The 12,581-nt window shown below is 41.7% G+C and overlaps 1 protein-coding gene across 3 annotated transcripts in view; it reads right to left on the reverse strand.

Annotated features, from left to right (window-relative positions):
- Window positions 1-12,581, reverse strand: part of FAIM2 (Fas apoptotic inhibitory molecule 2) — a 99,304-nt gene that overhangs the window by 34,263 nt on the left and 52,460 nt on the right. For 2 of the 3 annotated variants that reach the window (XR_013224040.1, XM_077298048.1), the window contains exon 1: window positions 10,032-10,185. The exons of the other annotated variant lie outside the window; for it this stretch is intronic. Coding sequence is in view for 1 of the 2 variants with exons in the window: in XM_077298048.1 (XP_077154163.1) it covers window positions 10,032-10,154 (123 nt within the window). In the remaining variant the exon portion in view is untranslated. Of the gene's footprint in view, window positions 1-10,031; window positions 10,186-12,581 lie in introns of those variants that run through there. 3 annotated transcript variants of the gene reach the window in all.

A 12,581-nucleotide genomic window follows, 5' to 3' on the forward strand; every position in this document is an offset into this window, starting at 1 on the left:
GGGGGGTGACAGGTTCCCTTTAAAAGGGTCTTCCAGCCACATATTCTTATTGTGTGTCCATTGCCTGAATAATGGTGGTACCACTACTGTGGCCTCCACCGATCCAGTCTGGGCCCACTAACGACTATGGGAGATACAGAAAGTGGGAAATATGAGCAAACTCATTCATATTCAGTTTTTATATCACTCATAAATGTTAAAAGGGATTCAAGGATTTTTAAGGGTTAAAGGCAGGGAATATTAAGATGATAAAGTTGCCTTTGCTTTCATATTCCATCTTACTGCTCTAGTTTGTTCTGGATCTGTATTACTGATGCCACAAACATCACGTACGAGTCCAGTTTGGATGTGTTGTACATTTAAGCGTCACCGCTGAGACCAGTGATTGGCTGCAACGGTCACCTGGATGATGAACATGATGTATTCACTGAAGGATTGTAAATGAATAATATATATATACAAATATTTTGACATTATAAAACATCAATAAAATAAAATTTGCTGCCGAATTCACGGCACAAAAACAAGTCTATGCCGTCCTAGTACAAAATGAGTGGTTGTTATATGGCACAGAGAACACATTACCATCTCCCCTCTGCACAGACGCTGAGCTGTTAGTCACAGGTCGTCATATCCATGGATACAGCATTTCGGATAAAACATTATGTTAAGAGTCATTTCAACTAAAGCTGTGGCAATCATTATCGCTCTACAGATGGAGGAAACGTAGAGGAGATCTTATGACAGGAAGCATAGTGTTAGGCCATTGAGGTCTGAAATTGCAATCCTACAAGCCAAAAGGCACAAATTTGTGCCACCTCTTATTGCTAAACCAATTATTAACAGTGAGTATTTCACATTTAGTAAGGGAACATGAAAGAAGTGACACGGCAACCATAGAAAATTGAGCAAAGCTTTGAGGACCCACAACAGAAAATTAACTGAAAAAAAGAACTAGAACTATAAGATGGTATACATGTAAAACAGGAGAATATTCACACTGACCATCAAAGAGTCAAAACCTAAGACAGGTATTGTCTGTTTTATTGGCCAAGGTGAACATGCTGTTATTTTGCATGTATACCAACTTACACTCCAGTTCATTTTTTTCGTGTAAGTTTCAGATTTCTGCACTGCAGTGTGGACTCCCTTTCTTTGAGTTGGACATTAAATTTGTATACACTGGGTACAGAAATTATTCAGACCCCTTTACATTTTTCACTCTGTTTCATTGCAGCCATTTGGTAAATTCAAAAAAGTTCATTTTTTCCTCATTAATGTACACTCCGCACCCCATCTTGACTGAAAAAAACAGAAATGTAGAAGTTTTTACAAATTTACTAAAACAGAAAAACTGAAATATCACATGGTCTTAAGTATTCAGACCCTTTGTTCAGTATTGAGTAGAAGCACCTTTTGAGCTAGTACAGCCATGAGTCTTCTTGGGAAAGATGCAACAAGTTTTCCACACCTGGATTTTGGGATTCTCTGCCATTCTTCCTTGCAGGTCCTCTCCAGTTCCATTTTATCTAATGCATATGGGGGCTTTAACTTCAGATAAGGTATTTATTGCTCCGTAGAACTAATACTGCAAATAAGGAACACACTGGTTCAGATAAAGTGGTTACTGTTTTCGACAGGGCCGGACTGGCCATCTGGCAAATGCCAGAAGGACCTGTCTGGTCATGGGCTGCCTTGTCTGCTAAGTTGTTAACAGAATTGGTGTTCTCAAGATATCCATATTGTTAAGAGTTGTGAAGGAGCACAAAGTTGCTGACTCCATCACTTAATCCATCAGGCCACGGGAATCATGAGAAATATTTGTCATGTAGTAAATCTTGCTTTCCTCCATCCAGGGTAACGTTAGTAATATATTCCATCTGATGCTTGGGGACAGGGACAGCATGGGCCTGTCTGATTTCAAATGCCAGGGCTGAATTTCAGTCCCAGTCCGTACCTGGTTTTCGACAATCCTTTCTTTAGGAAGTTCCACCCTCAACACGTCCTGTGAGCACCCTCAGTGATTACTTCCAAACTGTGCAAGAAGTTACTCAGCAGTAAGTGTTGACTTTCCTTCTTGTAATATCACAGGGAACTGCAGCATTGCACATTTCTCATTGAAATAAGTTTTATCGAAAGTAATGCAAAGACATCCCGAGACATCCAGGGAGAGGGACAGCTGCGCTCTAGTTAATGGATGAGAGTTCGGAATCGAAACTTCCTTTTAAAACAAATGTTTTAAAAAGAGTATTTGAACACATTTGTAATGTTCTCTGGCAACAGTACAGTTAGACGACTGAAATCTAAGGCTGGCCATACAGTAGATAGCCATGAGCTGTCTCTCCTGACCCCCACATACACTGGGCTGAGCTAAGTTTGCTTGTGCTTTGCATTGGGCGAGGGGAGAGTCACTGCCAGACACCTCTAGCCGCAACGTATTCCCCTGAAAACAAAAGGATTGGTCATGTAGAAATCTAAGTGCCCAATCCTTCATTCCTCCTAGATCTGCTCTTAGGGAGATTGGGGACCCCCTATACACACTAGATCGATGCCACCAAAATCAGCCGGTTCAGCTGCTATTAATTAAAGATGTATGACCAGCTTTGATCTCTAGTCTAATCATTGAAACAAGTCAGAACGAGGAAAGTCAATGAGTAAATGTGATTGTATTGTACTTCATCAATGTTAGGATAGATTCAGAGCCAAGGGAAGCATGAATCAGACAATGGCTCCATTATTGCAGCCATGTATGATTTACTTTGTTTCACGTAAAACATATCTTGAAAACCCAGCTAAGGACTATGCGTCTCGGCTGAATGGTCCAAGACAGGTCCCCTGCGGCTTCTTTCCGCCCTGCTCCTACTGACTGATTGGTCTTTCTCTATATTTAGGGAGAGACCTGTAAGTCATAGGGACCAGTTAGCCAAGACGCATAGTCCCCAGGTGGATTCATAAGGCATGTTTTATCTGAAACACTGCTTCATTCGAGAGCAATGCTATGTGCCCATGTTGAGTATTTGCTTGCAGAAATTTCTCCAAGGTTTCTGCATCTCTTGGCAGGAAAAACGCTGTGGCAAAAACGTGCGTTTTGCCGTGTTTTTGGTATGCTTTTTGCTGCGTTTTTGCATGCGTTTTTGTACAGCAATTAATTTTTTTTTTGAGCTAAATAAAGATATTTTTTTTAAAAAGTTTTGTGATGTAATTTTTTGGTTCAATACCATCTTTTTCATTGGGTAGTAGAGCTTGGTGTCAGCAGCTGTCATTGACACCTAGCTCTAGGCTTAGTAATGAAAAGGTGTCAGACCAACACCCTCATTACTAAGCCAATAAATAAACATAACCACACAAACACACATACATTGTCACTAGCCTATGTAGGTATGTAGGAGCATTAACAGAATGAAGGTATATAGGCTGTAACCAGACAGCAACTGTTAATTTTAACCCCTTAACCCCCGGAGCTTTTTTCATTTTTTCGTTTGTGTTTTTCGCTCCCCATCTTTTCAGAGCCATAACTTTTTTTTTTTCCATCAATATGGCCATGTGAGGGCTTATTTTTTGCGGGACGAGTTGTACTTTTGAACGACACCATTGGTTTTAGCATGTCGTGGAACAGAAAATGGGAAAAAATTTCAAGTGCAATGAATTTGCAAAAAAAAAAGTGCAATCCCACACTTGTTTTTTGTTTGGCTTTTTTGCTAGGTCCACTAAATGCTAAAACGGACCTGCCGTTATGCTTCTCCAGGTCATTATGAGTTCATAGACACCAAACATGTGCAGGTTCTCTTTTATCTAAGTGGTAAAAATAAATTCCAAAATTTGCTTAAAAAAAAAAAATTGCGCAATTTTCCGATACCGATAGCGTCTCTGTTATTTGTAATCTGGGGTCGGGTGAGGGCTTATTTTTTGTGTGCCAAGCTGACGTTTTTAAATATACCACTTTTGCTCAGATACGTTCTTTTGATGGCCCATTACTGCATTTTAATTCAATGCCGCGACGACCAAAAAAACGGAATTTTGGCGTTTTGATTTTTTCTTGCTACACCGTTTAGCGATCATGTTAATCCTTTTTTTATTGATAGATCGGGCGATTCTGAACGAGGCGATACCAAATATGTGTAGGTTTGATTTTTTTTAATTTTATTTTGATTGGGGACAAAGGGGGGTGATTTGAACTTTTATATATTTTTTTATTTTTTTATATTTTTAAACACTTTTTTTTAAATTTTGGCATGCTTCAATAGCCTCCATGGGAGGCTAGAAGCAACCACTACTCGATTGCCTCTGCTACATAGAGGTGATGCACAAATCACCTCCATGTAGCTGAATTACAGCATTGATATGAGCGCCGACCACAGGGTGGCGCTCATAACAATCTGTTATCAACAACCATAAAGGTCTTCAGGAGACCTCTGGTTGTGATGGCAATGCACCGATGACCCCCGATCACGTGACAGGGGTGAGCGGTGCACGTACTTCCGGCCGGGCGTCCGGGAGCGCTTGTTAAAAGCCGCTGTCAGAGTTGACACCTGCTTTTAACTAATTAATGGCCGCGGGCGGATCGCGATTCCGCTCGCGCCCATTGCGGGCACATGTCAGCTGTTCAAAACAGCTGACATGTCGTGGCATTGAGGTGGGCTCACCGCCGGAACCCACCTCAAAGCAGGGGATACTGCCAGCTGACGTACTATTCCATCAGCTGGCAGAAAGGGGTTAAAGAAAAAAATGTAAAAAAAATTTGCGTGGGCTCCTGCGTAATTTTAATAACCAGCAGAGGGAAAGCAGACAACTGAGGGTAATATTCTGGGAAGGAGCCAATAGCCATAAAGGTTTCCAGGCTATTAATATCAGCTCATAGCTGTTTGCGCTTAGCCTCACTCTTCCCACTTGCCCTGTAGCGGAGGCAAGTGGGGTTCATATTTGTGGGGTTGATGTCACCTTTGTATTGTCAGGTAACATCAAGCCCACAGGTTAGTAATGGAGAGGCGTCTATAAGACACCTATCCATTAGTAACCCCATAGTGATATTGTATAAAAAATACACACACAGAATAAAGTCCTTTATTTGAAATAATGACACAGACTCTATAATAACCTTAATTAAACCATACTTACCGAATTCCTAATCCACCGAAGCCAGCGTCTCCTGCAACAAAAATAAAATAATAAACAACAATATTCCTCACTTGTCTGCAGAGAAGATAATCCAGAATGTCCCACGACGATCCTGATCGCTTTGAGAGGAGTCACTGATGTGACTGCTCTCAAAAACAGCCGGCGATACACTGACAGGAAGTAATTGCTCCCGCAGTATATCACTGAGCTGCCGTGAGAGCGTTCACCAGAGTTCATCAGCTGATCAGCTCCGACTGCTGCAAAGGAAAGCTCTCACGCAGCGGTGTCGTGAGAGCACCGGAGCTGATGAACTCCGGTGAACTCTTATGGCAGATCAGCGATACACTACGGGAGCGATTACCTCCTGTCAGTGTATCGCCGGCCGCCGGGTAGAGCAGTCACATCTCCTGATGTGACTGTTCTATACGTGAGATCGCAGTGGGACCCTCAGGATTACCTGGACTACGGCAAACAGGTGAGTATATGGTGGTTTATTATTTTTCATTATTTCTAGGATACAAGGTCATCGGGGATTGGGCGTTAAGGTGAGTATAATGTTTTATTATTTCCTTTTAAACTGTGAACACAGGCGCTGGCAGATGAGACTACGTCTCCCATCAGCGGCACCTGCTGTCACTGTTATCAGTGACAGCAGACGTAGCCCCATGGGAGCAATAGTCTCAGTGGCCCAACACTCTGACCAACAGTACCGGCGGTAAAGTTACCGCGGGTTACAGTCACAGCTGTGGATTCACGCTGACAGCATGATCCCGCAGTGCTGTGACCGACAGTACCGGCAGTAGCGTTACCGCGAATGACAGTCACCGCTGCGGGGTCATGCTGACATCTGACAGCATGACCCTGCAGTGCTCTGACCGACAGTACCGGTGTAGCGTTACCGCGAATGACAGTCACAGCTGCGGGGTCATGCTGACATCTGACAGAATGATCCCTCAACGCTCTGACTGACGGTTTTACCGGCGGTAGCATTACCGCCGATGAGAACCACCGCGCCGGTGTTTCACATGCTGTCACACAGATGAGAGCGTGGGAAACACCATAGGAAGACGGTAAAACGCAAAACAAATACTCAGCAAATCCACAAATATTTTTATACCTGCATTTTTGCTGCGGACTTGACAGACTCAATTGTAGTCATTGGGTGCAGAAACGCAAAAATAATTGACATGCTGCAGAAAAAAAAGCACGAAAATTTACTGATCATGTGCACAACACTGCAGGATTGTCATTGAATAAGCTTGCATAAGGATTCCACAGCGTTTTTGGCCCATTCCTGCGCGGAGAAACCGCATAAAAAACGCACTGTGTGCACATAGCCTTAAACATGCATCTACAATTGTGCAGTGTCTGATTCATGCTGGTCATTGATTGGGCAGCATGTATCAGCTGACAGGTTTCCTTTAAATACCCCCAAAGCCAGTTTTACACGTCCGACGTACACAATCCAAATATGGACCACAATGTCCAGAACGGAGATATGGACATGTGTCTATGATGCTGGTGAGATTGGATCAGGAGATCAGGAGATCGGGAATGGTTCAGACAATGCTGTCCTTAGGGCCTGAGAGAATCAAGTCAATTAAGCAAACGACGCTCTGATCAGAGTGTGAGCACAGTGCGATCTGATTTTCTCAGATAAGAAGATGGAGAAAAAAATAGATATCGGACTACACTCATATGTCATCCGAGTGCAGTCCAATGCTTCCCACGCACTGATTGACTTGAATGAACAAATGCAATCCGAATAGTGGATCAAACTCGGGCATGCAGCGATTTTTTCCTCGGACATGTGCCCGGCCTCATAGATTAGCATTGGTCTAAGTGTGATCCGATGTTTTGTCGGATTTCTCTTGGAGCGAAAATACGGTCGTCTGCTCCTGCCCTTATTCAGACTGTGAATGTTGAATATGTGAAACCAGCCTAAGGCCTCCTTCACACAGCCGTGTTTCCAGTACGTGTATTCTCCATTTTTTTCATGGATACCACATGCACCCATTTTAACCTATGCTTCTTTTCACATGATTCACATGTCCATTGTTTTACATAGGCCGTGTGCCCATGCAAGCCACGCAGAGACAGCTCCTTCTTTTTCAGGTACCATAAATGACAAGGGCCAATACAAGTCTATGGGTCTGTGGAAAACACAGCACACAAAGTACAGCCCACGGACGGCATCAGCGTACAGTCTGTGTGTTCTCCATGTTTAACATTGTAAAGTAGAGGAGAAGCTTTGCCATTTATTTAGTTCTTTATCTATCAGGAAAAACACTGATGGTAAAAACAGACAAAAGGATGACACACTGGTAAGAACGGACACCCGGATGACACTGAAGGTAAAAACGGACACATGGATGACACTGAAGGTAAAAACAGACAAACGGATGGTAAAAACAGACAAAAGGATGACACACTGATGGTAAAACAGGACACACGGATGACACTGAAGGTAAAAACGGACACACGGATGACACACTGATAGCAAAAACGGACACATGGATGACACACTGGTAAGAACGGACACACGGATGACACACTGGTAAGAACGGACACACGGATGACACACGGATAGCAAAAACGGACACACGGATGACACATTGATGGTAAAAATGAATGCACGGATGACACACTGATGACAACAGTACCGTTTTTTACGTATGTGTTTTATATGAACTTGTGAAGGAGGATTAAGTGGTTTTCAATTTAGATAAATTATTAGCCTAGAAATCCTACAGCCTTACGTACCCCATTCCTTTATCTTAGGCTACTTTGCGTACCGACGCACGTTGTGAAAATTATGCACGACGTGGGCAGCGGATGCAGTTTTTCGACGCATCCGCTGCCCATTCTAAAGTCCGGGGAGGAGGGGGCGGAGTTCCGGCCGCGCATGTGCGGTAGAAAATGGCGGACGCGGCGTACGGAAAACGTTACATTGAACGTTTTTTCATGCCGACGGTCCGCCAAAACACGACGCATCCAGTGCACAACGGACGCGACGTGTGTCCATACGTCGTGATCCGTTGGCAATACAAGTCTATGGGAAAAAAACGCATCCTGCGGGGCACATTTGCAGGATCCGTTTTTTTTCCCAAAACGACGGATTGCGACGGATTAAAAAAAAACCCTAGTGTGAAAGTAGCCTTAGTGATTCATAACCTATTTTTAGATCAGACCCATTTTTGTTGTGTGGCCGGGCTCTGGGATCCCAAAATAGATATTATTACACTCTGAATAAAATGGGTCATTGTAGAAACTGTCGATTTTGACAATTTTTTCATTTTTTTTTTTTTTATTGTGCACGGTAATACGAAATATATTTTTGGAATTCATGCAAGTAGATAAATAGATGCTAGAAAGACAGATAGATATAGATGATAGATAAGATAGATGATAGATAATAGAAAAATATAGATGATAGATAGATAGATAAGAGATAGATAGATAGATAGATAGATAGATAAGAGATAGATAGATAGATAGATAGATAGATAAGAGATAGATAGATAGATAGATAGATAGATAGATAGATAGATAAGAGATAGATAGAATAGATAGATAGATAAGAGATAGATAGATAGATAGATAGATAGATAGATAGATAGATAGATAGATAAGAGATAGATAGAATAGATAGATAGATAGATAAGAGATAGATAGATAGATAGATAGATAGATAAGAGATAGATAGATAGAATAGATAGATAGATAGATAGATAGATAGATAAGAGATAGATAGAATAGATAGATAGATAGATAGATAGATAAGAGATAGATAGATAGATAGATAGATAGATAAGAGATAGATAGAATAGATAGATAGATAGATAGATAGATAGATAGATAAGAGATAGATAGATAGATAGATAGATAGATAGATAGATAGAATAGATAGATAGATAGATAGATAAGAGATAGATAGAATAGATAGATAGATAGATAGATAGATAGATAGATAGATAGATAGATAAGAGATAGATAGATAGATAGATAGATAGATAGATAAGAGATAGAATAGATAGATAGATAGATAGATAGATAGATAGATAGATAGATAGATAAGAGATAGATAGATAGATAAGAGATAGATAGAATAGATAGATAGATAGATAGATAAGAGATAGATAGATAGATAGATAGAATAGATAGATAGATAGATAAGAGATAGATAGAATAGATAGATAGATAGATAGATAGATAGATAGATAGATAGATAGATAGATAGATAGATAGATAGATAAGAGATAGATAGATAGAATAGATAGATAGATAGATAGATAGATAGATAGATAGATAGATAGATAGATAGATAGATAAGAGATAGATAGAATAGATAGATAGATAGATAGATAAGAGATAGATAGATAGATAGAATAGATAGATGATAGATAGATAGATAGATAGATAGATAAGTAATAGATAGATAGATAGATAGATAGATAGATAAGAGATAGATATAGATGATAGATAGATAGACAGACAGATAGATGATAGATATATTGATAGATAATAGATAGATATAGATGATAGATATATAATGTAATATTATATAAATTTCTTTACAGATAGCTGTACATATTCATGACATATAAATGCTATGAGGGGTAACACTGGCACAGCGGGGTTAACCCTTGCCTCTCTCCGTCTCGCAGCCGTTGTGTGACGCAGGATCTCTCCTCTCCGCCTGGTTCACCTTTCTAGAAGTGACTGTATAGTGCATAATTCATGTGTTTGGCTCCATTTCTCCGGCCGCTGTGTTATGTGGTTATAGCGGCTGCAGGATACATCGCTGGTTGGCGGATGTCTAGAGTCAGCTGTATCAGGGCTCATGTAACGCGCGCAGCTCTGTGTATAGGACACGGGCGCGGTATACAGGGGGTCCTGGTGTAAGCAGCCATTACCTTTCCCTGGGTCATGGTGCTGCGCTCCGGGGTCTCTCCGTGCACCGGGCGCTCCGGGGTCTCTCCGTGCACCGGACGCTCCGCTCTGCACAGCAGCAATGATGCGTTACATTCCAGCAGCATCCAGCAGCCTGCAGGACTGAACCATTCCTCCGCAATCCAGGAGGGGGAGCAGTGGATCTGTGTTTGTTTTTTGGGGGGGATTAGGAATCACATGTTTCTACAAAACACCAGCAACTTCCAGAGCAGAATATGACTGATGTATCAGAAAGGTGGAAATGAGAATAAAATACAATACATACAATGAGATGCAAAGCTGACAATGTAGGAAATTATTAAAACTTGCTGAAAATTCAATCTATGACGACGTGGGCTCGTTTGTCGCCATTAAATTAAAAGGCAATACAGCGCAGGACATCACAGCGATGGCTGCCCCCAGGGGCGTAACTACTGGGGTCGCAGGTGTCACAGCTACAACGGGGCCTGGAGTGCTAGGGGCCCACCCCGGGCGCAGCCGGCAGGAGGGCACCTAATGCGGCGGTCCGCAGTGTCTCCCCCGGCGGCTGCATTCTGCTGCCCCCCGGGCTAGGAGTCACCTGTTCTCTGTGCCAACTGTCAAGCTGACAACCATCACAGAGAAGCTGCAGCGCCGGCACCCAGTGATCATTGTACTCGCATCTTACAGGCGCGAATCTTACAGTGGAGATTTGGAGTGGGGATGGGGGTGTTTAACTCTAGAAGGCTTCAACAGATCCTGATGATTCTGACATTGTTTTCTCATGACATATTGTACTTCATGATAGTGGTAAAATTTATTTGATAAGATTTGCGTTTATTTGTGAAAAAAATGGAAATTTGGCAAAAATGTTGAAAATTTCGCAATTTTCCAACTTTGAATTTTTATGCCCTTAAATCACAGAGATATGTCACCCAAAATACTTAATAAGTAACATTTCCCACATGTCTACTTTACATCAGCACAATTTTGGAACCAAAATTTTTTTTGTTAGGGCGTTATAAGGGTTAAAAGTTGACCAGCAATTTCTCATTTTTACAACACCATTTTTTGTTAGGGACCACATCACATTTGAAGTCACTTTGAGGGGTCTATATGATAGAAAATAACAAAGTGTGACACCATTCTAAAAACTGCACTCCTCAGGGTGCTCAAAACCACATTTAAGAAGTTTATTAACCCTTCACGTGTTTCACAGGAATTTTTGGAATGTTTAAAAAAAAAAATGAACATTTAACTTTTTTCACAAAAAAATTTACTTCAGCTCCAGTTTTATTTTACCAAGGGTAACAGGAGACATTAGACCCCAAAAGTTGTACAATTTGTCCTGAGTACGCTGATACCCCATATATATGGGGGTAAACCACTGTTTGGGCGCATGGCAGAGCTCGGAAGGGAAGGAGCGCCGTTTGACTTTTCAATGCAAAATTGACTGGAATTGAGATAGGACGCCATGTCGCGTTTGGAGAGCCCCTGATGTGCCTAAACACTGAAACCCCCTACAAGTGACACCATTTTGAAAAGTAGACCCCCTATGGAACTTATTTAGATGTGTGGTGAGCACTTTGACCCACTAAGTGCTTCACAGAAGTTTATAATGTAGAGCTGTAAAAATAAAAAATAATTTTTTCACAAAAAACATCTTTTCGCCTCCAATTTTTTATTTTCCCAAGGGTAACAGAAGAAATTGGACCACAAAAAGTTGTTGTGCAACTTGTTCTGAGTATGTTGATACCCCATATGTGGGGGTAAACCACTGTTTGGGCGCATGGCAGAGCTCGGAAGGGAAGGAGCGCCGTTTGGAGTGCAGACTTAGATGGAATGGTCTGCAGGCTGTCATGATCTCTGCAAGCAGAGATCATAGCAAGCCTATAGAGGGACAAGCTCTCGGAAGATGGAACTATACTGACCATGAACTAAGCCTGCCGCGCAACTAGAAATAGCCAGGTAGCATTTCCTATTTATCGCTAGATGCCCAGCTCTGGCCTAAGACCTAAATAGCTAGCAGAGGGAAATATAAGACCTGGCTCACCTCTAGAGAAATATTCCAAAGAAGACAGTAGCCCCCCACATATAATGACGGTGAGTTCAGATGAAACAACAAACGCAGCAGGAAAATAGTCTTAGCAAATTTGAGGTCCGCTTACTAGATAGCAGAAGACAGATAGTATACTTTCATGGTCAGTAGAAAAACACTAACAAAACACCATCCAGAGATTACCTTAAACTCTGGCATTAACTCATAACGCCAGAGTAGCAATCCCTGATCAACGAGAGCTTTCCAGACACAGTAACAAAACTTCAGCTGTGAACTGGAACAAATAGGCAAAACAAAACATGGACAAAAGTCCAACTTATCTAGTAGTTGTCTAGAAGCAGGAACAAGCACTGAGAGGCGTCAGATAACATTGTTGACCGGCAAGAAACCACCAGAGAAATGAGCTTAAATAGCGACACCCACTACTGATGAAACCAGGTGAAACAGGAAAGAGGATGACAAGTCCAATTCCACAAGCGGCCACCGGGGGAGCCCA

Source organism: Ranitomeya variabilis, chromosome 3, assembly GCF_051348905.1.
Source record: "Ranitomeya variabilis isolate aRanVar5 chromosome 3, aRanVar5.hap1, whole genome shotgun sequence".
Taxonomy (NCBI): Eukaryota; Metazoa; Chordata; class Amphibia; order Anura; family Dendrobatidae; genus Ranitomeya; species Ranitomeya variabilis.